The 20,566-nt window shown below is 50.4% G+C and overlaps 1 protein-coding gene across 1 annotated transcript in view; it reads right to left on the reverse strand.

Moving 5' to 3' along the window:
• The window catches only part of LOC142288452 (FAST kinase domain-containing protein 1, mitochondrial-like), a gene marked incomplete at its 5' end in the record, with an annotated part of 63,526 nt that overhangs the window by 16,059 nt on the left and 26,901 nt on the right, over positions 1-20,566 (reverse strand). The window contains 4 exons of the mRNA XM_075333512.1: positions 387-528; positions 1,937-2,050; positions 3,202-3,333; positions 5,788-5,916. Of these exons, the coding sequence (XP_075189627.1) occupies positions 387-528; positions 1,937-2,050; positions 3,202-3,333; positions 5,788-5,916 (517 nt within the window). The remainder of the gene's footprint in view (positions 1-386; positions 529-1,936; positions 2,051-3,201; positions 3,334-5,787; positions 5,917-20,566) is intronic.

Raw genomic sequence — 20,566 nt, forward strand, 5'->3', positions numbered from 1 at the left:
AAATCTGTATTCAACGCAGACAGCTTTTCCCATTACTGAGATAGGAGATAACAGTTGGTGCTTTTAAAATTCCACGGAGGGGGAGGAGCTAGAGAGAGATACAGACATTCTGCTGCAAGTTCTCCTGAAATGAAAGTTACAGTTCTCCATAGAACTTTATGAGCACCAACCGTCATCCCCTGAGTAATGGGAAAATCTGTATTCGCCGAAGACAAATTTTATCTGTGAATTAGACATTTTGAGAATAAATGATCAGTTCTCTAATAAGATATATTACAATGTTTCTTATTTTTATGTGCACTATTGATTTATGCAAGAATTAAACACCTATTCGTTAAGACTTTAAGGCTATTTTGTGATGTAACGCCACACACAGAATCACTGACCTCTGGGCTCCTTGCGGTAGAGACTTGTTATCACACATCTGACTGTCCTGGCCCCATTGTACTTCTGCCACATTAGCGGATAGCTTGTTCTCTTCTATATACGCAATAGGCATTTTATTTTTGCTGAGAATACACTCAAAGTCTATAGGAAGCAAACATCAACTGTTAGGAGAATCACAGCGCAACACCTTCCAGAAACATACCACAAATTTTAAAGAGGTGTTCCCAGTTTCAGAAAACCCACTGTCCCTTGTCGGAGGTTTTCTTGAAGAAAGGAAGAAAAAAAATAAAAAAACCACCTGGCTTTACTCACCCTTCCCAGGTCCAATGACGAGTTTCCACCACTGCTCCCAGTGTCTTATCTGTTATTGTTCTGCAGCGCTGATGTTATGTCAACAATCAGTGAGCTCGTTAGTTCGGAGTGGCTTATGTCATCAACTTGGACAAAGCCGCAGAGCTTAGTTATTGTCTGCAACGCTGTCAACGTGACAGTAACAGGTCTGGGAGCAACGGTGGAAACTCATCTCTGGACCCAAGGAGGGTGTGTAAAGCAGTTTGGTTTTATGAACTGAAAAAGCCCTTTTAGGGGTTTTTGAAAGTTCTTCCCTTTCTCTAAGCACCTGAACTTCACAGCACCCCAGGATCTCCATATGTCTCTTAGGCTTCCTTCACAAATCCGTGCCTCTGGTACGTGTGATGTTCATTTTCACATGTACTGGAGACACGGGCACATGTAGACCCATTAATATCAATGGGCTTGTGCACACGTGCGTGTTTTCCTTATGGACTGTGTGGAGCATACGTGTGTCCGTATGCTCCACACGGTGACATGTCAGTTCTTCTCCGGCAGCACGGGTGTCACACGGACCGCACACTGATATGATCCATGTGACATGTACCAGAGAAAACCACGTGTCTGTGAAATAAAATAAATTTCTATACTCAACTGTCTCCAGTGCTGCCATCACTTCCTTCCGACCCCTGCTCATTATGCTCATTGCATATTCACTGCACCAAGAACCGGAAGCAACAGCTTATGTTGTCCGTGTGCTATGTGGATGTCACACGCTGAACAGACAAACGGACATACTGTACCACACCTTCACCACGGACCGTTCAAGGCGCGTGTGTTTTCCACGGACATGTGAAAGAGGCTTCAGGTCAGTTTTGCTTGCGGCCGTGTTGCTTTTATTTTATTCATTTTTTTAATTAATTTGAGTTTAGATACAGATATTAGATATGCCACTAAAATGTCAAAAATTTGCGCAAACGTTACAGACTTTGGTCGATTCATCGTAACTGATGAATCGACCAATAACATCCGGAAACCCCAAACCCTCCCCACAATGGAGGAAAAAGTGGCAGCAAGTGGTCCATTGGCTGCAGCGCCACCACAGGGGAAATGAAGCATTACAGTCTCATTAAATTTAATGCATAGAATAAGACACTTCACAGGCTTTCTCTGATCTGGGACTAATAAGCTACAGACAGAACATGTCAAAGACATTGGGGTGACATAGTTGTGAGATCAGCACATTTCACAATCTTACCTACTGTGTAATAATATGGAGTTGTTACAGACATCTTGGAATAATTAATTCCCCCAAAGAGATCTCCAAGAAATAGGTGGATTTGATGATACATGGATCGCTGCCTGTTACCATCTGAACAAAAAAGAAATACGCTTTTTAATATTCCGAGATAGGAGGCGAATTATTCCTTATCACACATCCATAAGGCTGCTTTAACACATCAGTTTTTTGCCATCAGGCACAATCCGGCAAAAACATGAAAAAACGGATCCAGCGTCTGTTGCCACCGGATCTGTTTTTTCCCCCATAGACTTTCATTAGCGCCGGATTGTGTCGGATGGCCTTGCGTTTCATCCGTTTTTTGCCGGATCACTTGTCCGGAGGCCGGATGAAACGGAGAACGTTTTTGGGTCCGGCAAAAAAAAAAAAAGGGATCGCACTGGATCCGGCACCATACGGCGTGTTTTATAATGGAAGCCTGTGGACGCCGGATCCGGCAAAAAACGGATCCGGACGCCGGGTCCGTTTTTTTGAACTGAGCATGCTCAGAATCACACCGGATCTGTCACAAAACTGAAGGAACTGATGGAAAAAACTGATGCAACTGATCCATTTTTTCGCCGGATCCGTCGCATCAGTTTTTTCGCCAGATCGTGCCTGATGCCAAAAAACTGATGTGTGGAAGCAGCCTTAATCACACAATATAATTTGCTGTCATGACTAGTAAAGGGGTAATCTACTGTCCAGACAAAGAGCAGATACTCATCCTCCCCGAATCTCGGCTCCAATCTCAGCATTTTAGCTGCAGCACTGACGTCATGTCGACGGCTCACCGCTGCAGCCAATCACCAAAGTAGACAGCAGAGTCGCTGAGCCCAGTGATGGCTCCAATTTCAACGCTGCAGGCCATCGACAACCTCCCTCTTTGGTGTTTTACACCGTTTTGGGTACACTTATGACCATGGAAAACCCCTTTGAGCATCGCATATATGTCATGCTGCAGCTTGTAAAGGGTTTTAGCTGCTGCGTAACATCTTTACAACAAGCACTGATGTTCTGCAACAGCTAGTGTAGCAAATGTTTCCTATCATTGAGAAGAAATAACATTTTCCCCTTAGGGTTTACAATATGAGACAGCTAACATCTTGTATTGCAGCTCTGCCTTTTCTACCATATTATCCAGATACAACCATGTCATGTATTTTGTTTGTATGTCATTTTATGATTTTATTGTCTTATTTTTTTTTTTAAGCACAATTAAATTAATAAAATAAGCCCCGCACCTCTTTGCTTTATCTGCCGACAGTATTCTTCATGAAACCACGGGACTTGGTACTCCGGGCACTCGAGGCAGACCGCCCGATTTAATTGCATCAGCCGCATTCGTATCTTGGAACTTTTGTCTGGTGGAAAAGCTAGAAAATAATACAAGTAGTGAAGAAAAAGAAAATGTACAACACATGGAAATCAAAGTATTTACGCTTCCTGACTTGTTATGCAGATCCTGCTCCATACACAGGGTGCCAGTGGTATTACACAGCCAGCACCTGCCTCTACAAGCTGTTTTTGCGTTAGCTCCAATTGCTGCCGTTTAGGGACATAAAGGGAATCTGTCAGTAGGTTTTTGCTACTTCATCTGAGCAGCAAAGAGATTCTGAATCCAATGATGTGTCATTTAGATTACTGGGTGCAGCTGTTCTGACACAATCTGAATTTATAGATTTAGCCATGTAGCAGAGCTGAGAGAGCTGTGCCACCCACACAAGGCTCTATATAGAAATTGTACATTGACAGTGAAAGGTGAATCAGAGGAGGGGCGTGCCAGACTGCCATGTGTGTGTGACATTGTAATCCCAGCAATGATAAGGGTCCTGCTGCTTAACCAAACATAAAGAACTACAGATAAAACCTTGAGAAGACAGGCATCCCTGAAATCTATGTTTTAACCCTTGCAGCATGCTATCTTCAGATTACATAGCACAAACCTGCTGACAGATTCCCCTTAAATCCAACAGGTAATCTTTGACTGTGACATTTAAGTGATGTGACTGCATCATATGAACATTGTTTCCCCCTCCCCAAGTGACCATGGGGTGGCCATTTGGTTGTTCCCACTGTTTGTTGCCATTCTGTAAAGTCAAAACAAAAAGCAGCACCAAATGTGCACTACAGCACTAAACATTCCAAACTGTACTTATTTTAAAAATTTTGAGATTTTTGGCAAAAAATTGCAATTTCTTGAGCTGCTTCGCCACGTCACGGCAAATCTCATTTGAAGCAGTCCTACACTAAAATATTTTTATAAAATGTGCCATACGGCCTCACATATGAATAGTAGAACTGCTCTTAGCAGCACTCACCTGGTCTATTTCAATCCCGTACCCATGACTGAGTCATGGCTGTGGGCGGGACAGGTCCAAGCAAATGCTGCATGAAGTAAATAGCCTGTGGACAAAGCCTGATGACTTAATGTGAACAGTCACCAACCGCCAAAATCTAGACAGATGGAATACATCCCAAATTGGGGTGCAAAGCAAGGTGGAGGTCAACCACCGACCAATTCAATGAAGAAAAAACAAAAAGCAGCACCAATAGTAGCAGTTCTACTATTCATATGTGAGGCTGTATGGCACATTTTATTATAGTGTAGGACTGCTTCAAATGAGATTTGCCGTGACGTGGCGAAGCAGCTCAAGAAATTGCAATTTTTTGCCAAAAATCTCAAAATTTTTAAAATAAGTACAGTTTGGAATGTTTAGTGCTGTAGTGCACATTTGGTGCTGCTTTTTGTTTTTTCTTCATTCTGTAAAGTCGTAGACTTCATAGGGGGACTGTGATTTTAACTATATACTGCAATACAGTAATAAAAAATGAAAATTACATTATTATTGCTGGCCAGAAATATTAGATTAATCGAAGCCAACCCGGATGACAGCTAATGGGGAAATGAGGAAGGGGCATGTTTGATATCAATCAATCTGATCCCTTACAGCACTTAAAGGGAACTTGTCACCAGATTTGGAGACTATAAGCTGCGGCACTACCAGTGGGCTCTTATATACAATATTCTGGAATGCTGTATATAAGAGCCCAGGCCACTGTGTAGAACGTAAAAAACCTTTTTATTATACTCCCCTGGGGGGGGGGGGTCTGATCCGAAGGATGTCGCTGCTTTCCGGTCCGGCGCCTCCTCTCTGCTGTGATCGCCATCCTCCTTCTACCCAGCCCAGTATGGATGACACGTCCTACATCATGAACACTGGCTGGCATTGAGGTCATACGCAGGCGCACTTTGATCTGCCCTGCTTAGGGCAGATCAAAAGTATTGTAGTGCTCATATGCGGGCGGTCTTTAACCTTTCCTCACGTCTGCACATTACAGTACTTTGATCTGCCCTGAGCAGAGAAGATCAAAGTGCACCTACGTAGGACCGCAAGTTCAGCTTTTGTGGATGACATAGGATGTGTCATGCACATGGGCCCCAGAAGAAGGAGGACCGCGATTTCAGCAGAAAGGAGGCGCCAAATCAGAGAGCAGCAACACCCATCGGACCGGACCGCCCCTTAGGTGAGTACAAAAGTGTTTTATAATGTATAGTGTATACAGGGCAGCCTGGGCTCTTATATACAGTATTCTGGAATGCTGTATATAAGAGCTCATTGATGGTGGCCGCAGCTTATAGGGGCCAAATCTGGTGACAGGTTCCGTTTAAAGATGCACGCTCAGATGAAAAGAGCATACATGGTTATGGGAGATCAGAGAAGACAAAGGCCGCCCCATCTCATATGTATGACCAGAGGAAGACCTACAGATAACATGACTAATATTGAACCTAAAAGAGAAGAAATAAAGTGGAGTATGACACTTACTGTCCAGTTCAGAATCCAATTTGGTTAGGAAACCAATATTGAAAATGGCTTTAATCAGATCTGCTGGAAAATACTGTGCGACGGCAAGCGTGAATCCAACCAGAACCATGAGATGAGGAGGGAAGGAATCTGTAGGTTAAATAACACAAACATCATCTCTTACATTCATTTTTTTTCCTGATCCTGATCTGTTATTTAATATTTTGCAATTGATGACGTTTAAAGCTGAAGTCTTAACTTTTAGTTCACAAATCAATAGAACATATGAAAATATTCAACTTTGTAATATATCTTATTTGAGAAATCTGATTTTGTTTTTCTCCTCCTGGACTGATCATTCATCCTTGCTTTTGCTAAAAAGCCCATTACACGCTGCAATATCGCTAGCGAGCGTACCCGCCCCCGTCAGTTGTGCGTCACGGGCAAATCGCTGCCCGTGGCGCACAACATCGCTAAAGGCTGCTTTACACGAGTCGATATATTGTGCGATGCATCGTTGGGGTCACGGATTTTGTGACGCACTTCCGTCATTCGTAACGACATCTCCTCATGTGACAGCTCCTTGCGAGTCCAACCGATGCATAATCGTTTGAAATTCGGCCATCGTGTACTCATCGTTTAATTCCATAAAATCGTTCAGTTTTGTCTTCATGAACGACACATTGCAAAGTGTGACACCGTGTAATCGGCCATCCTCGTAGTTGTTTGTGACGTCAGTAAACGTTCAGGGCGTATTTGTGGTTTTAAATAATCACGCCTAATCTAATCGGATTGGTTGTAGCAGATGCGTTTTGATTGGTTATTACGGTTATAAAATACGGAGCTGTAGTCATGATGTGTGAACATTCAGCCTTGGCGTCATGCACAGTGTTTTATAGTGCATTACTCCTAATTTTTCTTACGTTTGTTTGTTCGCTGGATTTTCCGCCCTCACTCCTTGTTATCCCTTTTTTGTGGTATGTTGTTATATGCCAATCTTTCCTTTTTGGATCAAAATCGACATTAACCAGACCACAAACAACAAACAAGAATGATGCTAAGGACACACGAGGCAACAAAGACAGACGCAGAAGAGAAACAATATATATGGGATGTAACCAATCAACCACATTAGCAGAACTGGATTGAGCAGGTCAGAAGAATTCAGGGCGTGCAACAATCCAGACAACGTCACGGAGGGCTGTATAGTTTGCCTAATTACGCCCATACAAAAGTAGGATTTTTGTGTACTCACCGTAAAGAAGGGAATTTTGTTTACTTACCGTAAATTCCTTTTCTTCTAGCTCCAATTGGGAGACCCAGACAGTGGGGTGTATAGCTACTGCCTCTGGAGGCCGCACAAAGAACTACACTTAAAAGTGTAAGGCCCCTCCCCTTCTGGCTATACACCCTCCCGTAGGAGTACGGATTCCTCAGTTTTAGTACCAAAGCAAGAAGGAGGAAAGCCAATAACAGTTTCAAAAACAAATTCAATCCGATAACAAGATCGGAGAACTTAAGAAACAACATGAACAACATGTGCACCCGAAAAACGAAACCCTAAGAACAAATAGGGCGGGTGCTGGGTCTCCCAATTGGAGCTAGAAGAAAAGGAATTTACGGTAAGTAAACAAAATTCCCTTCTTCTTTTTCGCTCCTAATTGGGAGACCCAGACAGTGGGACGTCCAAAAGCAGTCCCTGGGTGGGTAAAAAGATACCACATGAACGGGCTGTAAGACAGCCTCTTCCTACAGGTGGGCCACCGCCGCCTGAAGGACTTGTCTACCTAGGCTGGCATCTGCCGAAGCGTAGGTATGCACTTGATAGTGTTTGGTAAACGTGTGCAGACTCGACCAGGTAGCCGCCTGGCACACTTGCTGAGCCGTAGCCTGATGCCGCAATGCCCAGGACGCACCCACGGCTCTGGTAGAATGGGCCTTCAGTCCAGATGGAATCGGAAGCCCAGCAGAACGGTATGTGTGAAGAATTGGTTCCTTGATCCACCGCGCCAGGGTGGATTTGGAAGCTTGCGATCCCTTATGCTGACCAGCGACTAGGACAAAGAGCGCATCAGAACGGCGTAGAGACGCCGTGCGAGAAATGTAAATCCTGAGTGCTCTCACCAGGTCCAACAGATGTAAACCCTTTTCAAATTGGTGAACTGGATGCGGACACAAAGATGGCAAAGTGATATCCTGATTGAGATGAAAGGAAGAAACCACCTTGGGAGAAAACTCTGGAATTGGACGCAGTACTACCTTGTCTTGGTGAAACACCAGGAAGGGAGATTTGCAAGATAACGCCGCTAGCTCGGACACTCTTCGAAGAGACGTGACCGCCACAAGAAAAACTACCTTTTGTGAAAGCCGAGAAAGGGGAACCTCTTTCAAAGGCTCGAAAGGCGGCTTCTGGAGAGCAATGAGAACTTTGTTCAGATCCCAGGGTTCCAATGGCCGTCTGTAAGGAGGAACGATATGACAAACTCCCTGGAGAAACGTGCGTACTTTAGAAAGCCGTGCCAAGCGCTTCTGAAAGAATACGGATAGCGCGGAGACTTGACCCTTAAGCGAGCTAAGCGACAAACCTTTTTCCAACCCAGACTGCAGGAAGGAAAGAAAAATTGGCAATGCAAATGGCCAGGGAGAAAACCCTTGAGCCAAGCACCACGCTAAGAATATCTTCCACGTCCTGTGATAGATCTTAGCTGAGGATGGTTTTCTAGCCTGTCTCATTGTGGCAACAACTTCATGAGATAAACCTGAGGCCGCTAGGATCCAGGACTCAATGGCCACACAGTCAGGTTCAGGGCCGCAGAATTCAGATGGAAAAACGGCCCTTGAGACAGCAAGTCTGGTCGGTCTGGTAGTGCCCACGGTTGGCCCACCGTGAGATGCCACAGATCCGGGTACCACGACCTTCTTGGCCAATCTGGAGCGACGAGTATGGCTCGATGGCAGTCGGACTTGATTTTCCGGAGAACTCTGGGTAACAATGCTAGAGGTGGGAACACATAGGGGAGTCGGAATTGCGACCAATCCTGAACCAAGGCGTCTGCCGCCAGCGCTCGGTGATCGTGAGACCGTGCCATGAAAACTGGGACCTTGTTGTTGTGCCGTGACGCCATCAGATCGACGTCCGGCGTCCCCCAACGGCAACAGATCTGCTGAAACACGTCCGGGTGAAGGGACCATTCTCCTGCGTCCATGCCCTGGCGACTGAGAAAGTCTGCTTCCCAGTTTTCCACGCCTGGGATGTGAACTGCGGATATGGTGGACGCTCTGCTTTCCACCCACGTCAAAATCCGCTGGACTTCTTGAAAAGCTTGGCGACTGCGTGTTCCCCCTTGGTGGTTGATGTACGCCACCGCCGTGGAATTGTCCGACTGAATCCGAATCTGCTTGCCTTCCAGCCATTGTTGGAAGGCTCGCAGGGCAAGATAGATTGCTCTGATTTCCAGAACATTGATCTGCAGGGTGGACTCTTCCTGAGTCCACGTCCCCTGAGCCCTGTGGTGGAGAAACACCGCTCCCCACCCTGATAGGCTCGCATCCGTCGTGACCACTGCCCAGGACGGGGGAAGGAACGACTTTCCCTGTGACAATGAGGTGGGGAGAAGCCACCAACGCAGAGAGTCCTTGGCCGTCTGAGAGAGGGAGACAGTCCTGTCGAGGGACGTCGATTTCCCATCCCATTGGCGTAGAATGTCCCATTGTAGAGGGCGCAGATGAAACTGCGCGAACGGGACTGCCTCCATTGCTGCTACCATCTTTCCTAGGAAATGCATGAGGCGCCTCAGTGAGTGCGACTGGCTCTGAAGGAGAGATTGCACTCCAGTCCGTAGCGAGCACTGCTTGTCCAGTGGAAGCCTCACTATCGCTGAGAGAGTATGAAACTCCATGCCAAGATAAGTCAGAGATTGGGTCGGGGTTAGATGAGACTTTGGAAAGTTGATAATCCACCCGAAACTCTGGAGAGTGTCTAGTGCCACCTTCAGACTGTGTTGGCATGCCTCTTGAGAGGGTGCCTTTATAAGCAGGTCGTCTAGATACGGGATGACCGAGTGACCCTGCGAGTGCAGAACAGCTACTACTGCTGCCATGACTTTGGTGAAGACCCGGGGGGCTGTTGCCAGACCGAAAGGTAACGCTACGAACTGCAGGTGTTCGTCGTGTATGACGAAGCGTAGGAAACGCTGATGCTCTGGTGTAATCGGCACGTGGAGATACGCATCTTTGATATCTATTGATGCTAGAAAATCTCCTTGAGACATTGAGGCTATGACGGAGCGTAGGGATTCCATCCGGAACCTCCTGACTTTTACGTGTCTGTTGAGCAACTTTAGATCCAGGACGGGTCGATACGATCCGTCCTTTTTTGGGACCACAAACAGATTGGAGTAAAAACCGTGACCTTGTTCCTGAAGAGGGACGGAGGTCACCACTCCTTCCGCCTTTAGAGCGGCCACCGCCTGCAACAGAGCATCGGCTCGGTCTGGTGGTGGAGAAGTTCTGAAGAAACGAGTTGGCGGACGAGAACTGAACTCTATCCTGTACCCGTGAGACAGAATATCCCTCACCCAACGGTCTTTGACGCGTGACAGCCAAATGTCGCCAAAGTGGGAAAGCCTCCCACCGACCGCGGGTGTGGGAATCGGAGACCGCAAGTCAGGAGGACGCCGTCTTGGCAACGGTTCCTCCGGCTGTCCTTTTTGGGCGTGACTGAGACCTCCAAGAATCTGAGCGTCTCTGGTCTTTTTGAGTCTTTTTTGACGAGGCGAATTGGGACCTGCCCGGTCCTCGAAAGGACCGATAACCAGACTGACCCTTCCTCTGTTGGGGTTTGTTTTGTCTGTGTTGCGGTAAGGATGAGTCCTTACCCTTGGAGTGTTTGATGATTTCATCCAAACGCTCTCCAAACAATCGGTCACGAGAAAAAGGCAAATTGGTTAAGCACTTCTTGGAATGAGAATCTGCTTTCCAATGTCTCAACCACAGGGCCCTACGCAAAACAACGGAGTTGGCTGACGCCACTGCCGTGCGGCTTGTAGCGTCAAGAACAGCATTAATCGCGTACGACGCGAATGCCGCCATTTGCGAGGTCAATGGTGCTACCTGCGGGGCAAATGCACGTGTGACTGAGTCGACTCGCGCAAGCCCGGCTGAGATAGCTTGGAGTGCCCATACGGCAGCAAAAGAAGGCGCTAATGACGCTCCAATCGCTTCATAGATGGATTTCAGCCAGAGCTCCATCTGCCTGTCAGTGGCATCTTTAAGTGCCGCTCCATCTTCAACTGCAACCAAGGATCTAGCTGCAAGCCTGGAAATTGGAGGATCCACTTTTGGACACTGGGTCCAACCCTTGACCACCTCAGGGGGAAAAGGATAGCGTGTATCTTTAAGCCGTTTAGGAAAACGCCTTTCAGGATAAGCGTGGGGTTTCTGGATTGCGTCTCTAAAGTCAGCGTGGTCCAGAAAAGTGCTTAATGTACGCTTAGGGTATCTGAAATGGATTCTCTCGTGCTGCGAAGCTGACTCCTCTACAAGAGGAGCTGGTGGGGAAATATTTAACATCTTATTGATGTTAAATATAAGATCATTAACTATGGCGTCACCATCTGGTGTATCTAGATTGAGAGCGGTCCCAGGATCAGAATCCTGATCAGTTACGTCCGCCTCATCACCCATAGATTCATCTCGCTGGGATTCTGACCATTGAGATGAATGTGAAGGCCCGTCATAGCGAGCCCGCTTAGGCTGCCCGGGGCCATCGTCCGAGTCAGAGTCTTCACCCTGAGGTGTATATGCCCGTCCCGGAGCTTGGAGGTAATTCAGCTGAGGGGGACCAGGGGGCAATGATTGCACAGTGTCCGTGGCCTGAAGTACAGGCCTAGCTCGCAATGTGTCAAGAATTTGTGACATAGTGAGAGACATTCTGTCAGCAAAAGCTGCAAACTCAGTTCCTGTCACTTGGACAGCATTCACAGGTGGTACACCCTGGGTCACGTCCAGCAGAGGTCCCGACTGTGCAAGCGCCGCAGGGGCCAAGCACTGCACACAATGGGGGTCCGTGGAGCCTGCCGGTAGAAAAGTCCCACATGCGGTGCAGGAAGCATATAATGTCTGTGCCTTGGCACCCTTGCGTTTTACGGACGACATGCTGCTGGCTCTCTGCAATGTGAGAGAGTCTATAGCCAAAGGGCGACCAGCGCTATGTAATACCAAGTATTTGTAGAAACAAAATACTAAGAATACTACTGGCACAAGAGGGGGTGAGCCCTGAGGGCTGCTTACCGCCCGCTGAATAGCGGGTAAGAGGCGCAGAATTCCTTGTCTGGGTCTCCCCGGCTCCCCTCTGCAGCTCAGCGTGTCAGCAGGAATGGCTGCCGGCGTCTGTGGAGAGGGGCGGTCCGTGGGAGTTTCCAAACAAAAGTGCGGGAAACAGTGTCCCCTCTGTGCCGATTGTGAGGGCTGGAGTATGTAAAAACGACTCCAGCCCTCGGCGCTGATGCACTGGCCAGCGTCCCGCCCCTCTCCTGACTGGCAGGTCTGGGGGCGGGAACGAACGGAAGCAGGCCGCAAAAGCCGGGGACTCGAGTTATCAGCGCGGCCGCCGTAAAAGCGCGGGCCGCGCTGAAGTCCCCGGCGCACCACAAGTGCCAGCCGCGCCGCAGTCCCAGCGGCCGGCGCGACCGATTCCCAGAAGTGTGCCTGCTTCAGCGAAGCTGAATGAGGCCATGGCACAAGCGCCGTAGCGCTGATGTCCCCCGGCGCACTACAACACCCAGCATGCTGCGGTGTGAGCGCCAAATGCACGGGGACACAGAGTACCTTGAGGAAGCAGGGCCATGTCCCTGATGTACTCCGCTCCATCCAGCATCTTCTCCAGGGGCTGTAGATGGAGCACGGTCTCAGTGCCTGGAGACCAGTAAATCCCACTTCACCCAGAGCCCTGTAAAAAGGGATGGGGAAGGAATCAGCATGTGGGCTCCTGCCGCCGTACCCGCAATGGGTACCTCAACCTTACAAACACCTCCGACATACAGTGGGGTGAGAAGGGAGCATGCTGGGAGCCCTGTATGGGCCCTCTTTTCTTCCATCCGACATAGTCAGCAGCTGCTGCTGACTAAAAACAATGGAGCTATGCGTGCGTGTCTGACCTCCTGCGCACAAAGCTAAAACTGAGGAATCCGTACTCCTACGGGAGGGTGTATAGCCAGAAGGGGAGGGGCCTTACACTTTTAAGTGTAGTTCTTTGTGCGGCCTCCAGAGGCAGTAGCTATACACCCCACTGTCTGGGTCTCCCAATTAGGAGCGAAAAAGAAATCTCTTTCTCTGAGTCTTCATTGGGGGACACAGGACCATGGGTTATGCTGCTGTCACTAGGAGGCTGACACTAAGTAAACATAAAAAAGTTAGCTCCTCCCTAGCAGTATACACCCCGAGCCGGAGGCGGGCTCAGATCAGTTGGTGCACAAGCAGTAGGAGGAGTACCAGAATCACCATACATAAAAACAAGTTGTAACTAAAACAATGTAGCCGTGAAAACAAGAGGTCTATGAACAGAAGACCGCTGAAAAATAGCAGGCAAATGCAATTGAACAACCAAAAAACCAAGCAGGGTGGGTGCTGTGTCCCCCAATGAAGACTCAGAGAAAGAGATTTTATGGTGAGTACACAAAAATCCTACTTTCTCTATCGTTTCATTGGGGGACACAGGACCATGGGACGTCCAAAAGCAGTCCCTGGGTGGGAATACCGAAAACCCGCAGATAGGAAGAAAACAACAACCTCCCTCGGCGGGCTTGCACTATAATTGAATGCTGCCACCCTATTACAGGTGTGCAACTGCTGCCTGCAAGACCATTCTGCCAAAACTAGCATCTGCCGATGCTTGGGTGTGAACCTGGTAGAACCTAGTAAAGGTGTGCAGGCTAGACCAAGTGGCGGCCTTGCAGACCTGGTCGGCCGACGCCTGATGCCTAATCGCCCAAGAGGCTCCCACTGCACGGGTAGAGTGCGCCCTTACCCCCCGCGGCGGAGACTTGTCCCGAATCCGATAGGCCTCTGATATGGCGGAACGGATCCATCTGGCAATTGTGGCCTTGGATGCCGATTCACCCCTCTTGGGACCAGAAGGAAGTACAAACAGACCATCTGACTTACGGAACGGCGCGGTTCTGGAGACATAAATTCTAAGTGCACGCACTAGGTCCAGGGTGTGCAAGGACCTCTCCAAGCTGTGAGAGGGGCCAGGACAGAAGGACGGAAGAACGATTTCTTCGTTAAGATGGAACGGGGAGACCACCTTTGGAAGAAAAGCGGGATCTGGCCGGAGAACCGCTTTGTCCTGGTGAAAAATCAAAAAGGGGGAACGACAAGAGAGCTGCCAGCTCTGACGTCCTGCGAATAGAAGTGATGGCAACGAGAAACACCACCTTCCAAGACAGGTGAGAAAGGGAAGATTCTCGTAAGGGCTCGAATGGGGGGCCCTGAAGTGACCCTAGGACTAGATTAAGGTCCCACGGCTCTAGAGGCCGACGGTACGGCGGTGCCAGGTGGGCCACTCCCTGGATGAAGGTCTTAACCTGTGAACGAGCGGCCAGTGGCCTCTGAAACAGGATTGATAACGCCGATATCTGGCCCTTTAGTGTTGCAAGCGAGACCCGCATCTAGGCCTGACTGCAAGAATGCCAATAGGGAAGGAAGGGAGAAAGCGAGAGGAGAAGAAATATTATGCTCTTCACACCACCTGAAGAAAACCTTCCACGTGCGGTAGTAAATTTTTGATGAAGATGGCTTCCTGGCCCTAATCATTGTCTGAATCACTCTTGAGGAAAACCCAGCCTTAGCTAGAACCCAGGATTCAATGGCCAGGCCATCAAATTTAGGACCTGTGAGTTCTGATGGAAAAGAGGTCCCTGCTGCAGGAGATCTGGACGGTCTGGAAGGCGCCACGGAACGTTTGCGAGGAGCTGAGTTAGTTCCGCGAACCATGCTCGCCTGGGCCAGTCCGGAGCCACTAGGATGACCGGTATTCCTTCCGCCTTGATCTTCTTGAGGACCCTCGGAATTAGAGGGAGCGGAGGGAAGATGTACGGGAGACTGAACTGGCTCCATGACAGGGTGAGGGCGTCGACTCCTAAAGCCAAGCGGTCTCGGCACCGCGCTACAAATTGCGGAACCTGACGGTTGAACCGGGAGGCCATTAGGTCCACGTCCGGAACTCCCCATCTGTCGCAGATCTGGTTGAATACTTCCCGGTTGAGGGACCATTCTCCGGAGGCGAGACCTTCCCTGCTGAGGAAGTCCGCCGCCCAATTGTCCACGCCTGGGATGTGTACCGCTGAGATCAGGGAGTGATGACACTCGGCCCAGTGCAAAATCTTCTTGACTTCTCGCATCGCCCCGACACTTCTTGTACCGCCTTGGTGGTTGATGTACGCCACCGCCGTCGCATTGTCCGACTGGATCCTGACCGGGCAACCCTGTACTAGGTGTCGAAACTGCTGCAAGGCTAGCCGGATGGCTCTTATCTCCAAAATGTTGATCTGGAGACAACTCTCCCTCGGTGACCATCGGCCCTGCGCTGTGTGATGCCGAAACACTGCTCCCCAGCCCTGGAGACTGGCGTCGGTGGTCACTATCTTCCAGTGGAGCGGGAGGAAAGACCTTCCTGATGCGAGGTTGCGTTGATTGAGCCACCAACGGAGGGAGTGGCGGGTCTCCGGCGAAAGATGAAACCTGCGGTCCAGAGAAAAGGGAGATCTGTCCCATTTCTTCAGCAAGGCCAGCTGGAGGGGCCGGAGATGGAACTGTGCAAAGGGTACCGGTTCCATCGCCGCCACCATACGACCGAGGACTCGCATGCCGAACCTGATGGAAACTTGGCTCTGACGCCGGAGAGCGCGGAGGCCTCGTTGTAGGGAGGACATCTTCTCCTGTGTGAGGAAAACTCGCCCTTGGATGGTATCGAATACCATGCCTAAAAAGGTGATCCGACGGGCCGGGGTCAGAGAGGACTTCTTCCGATTTATCAGCCACCCTAACCGTGAAAGGGTGTCGATCGTGACCTGAACTCCAAGACGACGGTCCTCGAAGGAAGAGCCCTTTATCAACATATCGTCCAAGTACGGGATGACCATGACACCCCTGGAATGCAGAACGGACATGGCAGCAGCCATGATCTTCGTAAAGACCCTGGGTGCGGATGCGAGGCCGAAGGGAAGAGCCGTGAACTGGAAATGATCTTCCGCTATCGCAAAGCGGAGGAACTGTTGGTGAGAGGTGGCTATCGGGACGTGAAGATAGGCGTCTTGAATATCCAGCGATGCCAGGAATTCGCCTACCTCCATGGACGCGATGACGGACCGGAGTGACTCCATGCGAAACGGCCGAGGCCTCACCGACCTGTTTAGAAGCTTTAGGTCGAGGACGGGACGGACAGAGCCGTCCTTTTTGGGGACCACGAAAAGGTTGGAATAGAACCCCTTGAAACGCTCTGCGGGAGGGACTGGTACCACGACTCCGGCTCGGAGGAGGGAGTCTATGGAGTGAAAGAACGCGCGAGCCCGCGCGGGAGACTCGGGAGGGCGAGATATGAAAAAACGTCTTGGTGGCTTTGCTTCGAATTCTATTTTGTAGCCTGATGTGATGATCTCTCTGACCCAGGCATCGGCGGTCAGGGGGATCCACACATGCTGAAAACGCGCCGACCGCGAGTCACTTGTAGGAACGTCGGCGGTAACCAGAAGAGGATCTCGTGGACTGGCGGGGGCGTGAACGCCAGGCGGGATTGGTCTTGAATGACGGGGTCTTCCTGTCTCTCGGAGGAGAGCGGCTTTTCCGCGGCTGGGGATTGGAGTTGAAGCTGCGAAAGGGCCGGAAACGAGCGGTGGGGCGCCGATTCTGGAAGCGCTTGGGGCGCAATTGGGGGAGAGATGTACTCTTTCCTCCCGTAGCATCGGAGATCAACTGGTCCAGCCTATCTCCGAAGAGACGCTCCCCTAGGAAGGGCAGGGAAGTTAGTGACTTCTTAGAGGCCGCATCCGCGTTCCAGGACCGGAGCCAAAGGGCTCGACGGATGGCCACATTGTTGCTGGCGGCCTGGATCGCGCAACTTGCAGACGCCAGGGCTGCATTGAGCAAGTACTCACCCGCGAGAGAAATCTGCGAGGCAATGGGAACCAGATCCGGATTGGCAGGAATGGCGCGGAGACCGCAGCGTAGCGTGTCCGCCCAGGACATCAGGGCCTTCGCAACCCAAACCGAGGCAAAGGCCGGAGAGAGGGATGTGCCCGCTGCCTCGAAGGCGGAACGGGCTAACCTGTCAATAGTACGGTCCGTAGGGTCCTTGAGAGACGTACCGTTAGTGAGTGGAAGGACTGTGTGAGAAGACAGGCGGGAGATTAGGGGGTCGACCACAGGGGAGCCTGCCCAATCCTTTCGAAGACCCTCAGGAAAAGGATAATGCAAATCGATGGACTTACCGCTGATAAATACCCTGTCCGGCTGTTGCCTGTGGCTGCGCAGTAACTCAGCGAATTCTGGATGTCCGCTGAATGTGTTCTGGGCCCGCTTCACCCGCTTAAACGAGACCTGGGTGCTCTGGGAGGAGACGGGGTCCGCCTGTACCTTCAAGGTCTGGTTCACTGCTTCTATCAGGCTATTCACCATGCGCCGAATATCAGCCGCCTGCTCTGAGTCCTGCAGGGGTGCCGCATCGGAATCATCATCGGAGCAGTCAGAAACCTCCCTGGAGGACTGACGGTCTGGACCTGGGGATGAAGGTGAAACCTGAGGACGAGACCTGGCGGGTCCGTTTTTGAGCAGCAGAGGAGGACCCTGCAACGGGGCTCACCTGCTCCGGAGGCGATTGCGCCGGGTCTGCGGGAATCTGGGCGAGCGACGGCAGCAGGCGCAGAGCTTGCGCGATGGTCCGAGAAGCCTCAGAGAGGGAATCTACGGACTGGGACAGGGACGCTAGCCAGTCGGGGGGGGGCGGGACGCAGGGCCCTGCAGCATATGGCGCTGCGGCGTCTGCGATATCAGAAGCGTCGGCCACGGAGTCCTGCGGAGGCTGCGCGTCTGTAGAACAGACGGAGCATAGTGGGGCGTCCTGACCCTGGGAAAACTTGGATTTGCAGGAGGAGCATGCAAAAAATAGTGCAAAGGGGGCCTGCTTGGATTGGGTGGGCTTAGCCTTAGGCATGGTGAAAACAGGTACTCTCCCTGGTGGCTGCTAGGAAGGAGACAGGAGAGGGTTAACTCGTCCCTAAACTCAGAGAATGCTGCCTAGTGAGGGCTACTCCTTAGGAGCAGAGCTTACCCAGGTCCTGCGTGCTGCCCACCAGTCCAGAAGAGGAGTCCAGGAGTGAGCTGGCCAGAAGAGTCAGAACGCCGGCGCGCTGCAGCCTCAGGGGACCAGAGGCAGGCTAAAATGGCGAGGGGACGCTGGAGGAGGCTGGGGGAGGAGCAGGATTCCAGCGCGAAAAACCGGAGGATTCACAGCCCCCACCATCAGCCAGGAGGCAGAGCAGTGGGAGGATACAAAGGGAGACGACCGGCGGCCAATAGCGCTGCAGCGGGGGCGTGGCTAGGAAGCAGGAGCGACTAGGCCGAGACTGGGGACTAAATTTATGGAGAGGGCCGGGGGAACGTGCAGGAAAGCTCGGTCCTACCTGCAATCGGCGGCGCCGGCCCAGCGATGGATGCGGTGCAGGCAGGGCTCCCTGCCCCTGCCTGTGTACAGCGCTGCTCGTCCAGGAAGGCTCCGGGGGAGAGCGTGCTGAGGCAGGGTAGTGGACATCATGATGGGGGTAGCAGCCCCCTTTCAGGAGAAGGCAGCGTGACAGGGCCCCATCTATTACACACGCTGCGGAGGTTCCATCCCTGCTGTACTCCCCTGTATGCCCTTTGGGGTGATACCGCAGGGCGAATCAGGGGTGCCCACAAAACAACCTGCCCACACGCGCACCCCCGGGAGTGGTACCACGGGGACGGACGGGGGAGAGGGCCCGAAGTCTCAAGCCCCTGCGACCCTGGGGAGTGGTACCCACAGGGCTGCGGAGGATGAGTGAAGCGAATACCTGCAGAGACAAAGATGACAGGTATGAGAGTGATGAGCGGCGCCGAAATAAAAGAAAAAAAAGCGCAAAAAACATACATGGCTGAGGGGGGCCGAGACGGCCCACATCAGCCTCCTACGACACTAAGCTAAAACTGATCTGAGCCCGCCTCCGGCTCGGGGTGTATACTGCTAGGGAGGAGCTAACTTTTTTATGTTTACTTAGTGTCAGCCTCCTAGTGACAGCAGCATACACCCATGGTCCTGTGTCCCCCAATGAAACGATAGAGAAAGACAGATTGACCAAAGGAAAACATGTGTGAAGCCTTTTGGACGTCCGCCATGGCCAATCAATATATCGATGAGCGCTTTGTGGTCGTTTGACAACACTCAACGTGTGACACATGGACAACTACCTATCAGCGATACAAACAAAAAAAAAAAAAAAAAGACTTTGCCAAATAAATCGCACGATGGATTGACTCGTGTAAAGCAGCCTTTACACCCGTCACACGGACTAACCTTCCCTGCGACGTCGCTCTGGCCGGCGAACCGCCTCCTTTCTAAGGGGGAGGTGCGTTCAGCGTCACAGCGACGTCACACGGCAGACATCCAATAGAAGCAGAGGGGCGGAGATGAGCGGGCGGAACATCCCGCCCACCTCCTTCCTTCCTCATTGCCGGTGGACGCAGGTAAGGAGATGTTTGTCGTTCCTGCGGTGTCACACATAGCGATGTGTGATGCCGCAGGAACGACGAACAACCAGCGGCGTGCACCACCAACGATATTATGAAAAGGAGCGACGTGTCAACGATCAACGATTTTTGACGTTTTTGCGACCGTTGATCATCGCTAACAACGCCGGATGTGCGTCACAAACACCGTGCCCCCCGACGATATATCGTTAGCGATATCGCAGCGTGTAAAGCACCCTTTAGAGTGAAGATGGTAGTTGGTGCTGATAATATTCTATGGAGAACTGTACCTGTCATCTCAGGTGAACTTGCAGCAGAATGTCTGTGTCTTCATCTAGCTCCTCCCTCCTCCATAGAATTTTACAAGCACCAACTGTCATCTCCTATCTCAGTAATGGGATAATTTGTCTTCACAGATTTTGCCCATGTATTGCATGTGAAGGTTTAGTCCAGGAGGAGAAAGAAGCAAATGTCTCTGGTAACATATTTTACTAAGTGGCTTATTTTCATGTGCACTACTGATTTATGAAACAAAAATTAAAGCAAATGATTAAGTATGAGTATGGGAGTTAGAGGAGATATCAGTCCAGCCCCTATGGGCAAATTCCATTCATTTCCAAGGATCTGTTCACATCTGCATTGACGGCGCTGGTATTGATTTCTGAGTTGTAATTGGAAAAGATACGCTTATCTGTATCCATCAAAACGTCGGGTGCCACAACAGAAACAAATGCATGTTATTAAAAGTGAATGGGATATGACAGGCGCCGCTGGGATCAATGACACAGAGGCGAGCGGAGCCTTATGGAATGTGTCTGTGTCCTAGGGCATGAAACGCGTACGTGTGGCAATGTCACTTGACTGCAATATATTCATCTCCTTGGAGAGCAAGGAACACAATATTAGAAAATGGCATAATTCTTACTCAGGAAACTTGTTTTAGAGAAACCTTTGTCTGCCGATTCATAAGCAGAGGAATGACTGCTGTAGTGTGCAGCCTGTATTCTGATGATATTGATGGAAACAATATATTCTGCTGCTC

The sequence above is a fragment of the Anomaloglossus baeobatrachus genome, unplaced genomic scaffold (genome assembly GCF_048569485.1).
Source record: "Anomaloglossus baeobatrachus isolate aAnoBae1 unplaced genomic scaffold, aAnoBae1.hap1 Scaffold_830, whole genome shotgun sequence".
Lineage (NCBI taxonomy): Eukaryota > Metazoa > Chordata > Amphibia > Anura > Aromobatidae > Anomaloglossus > Anomaloglossus baeobatrachus.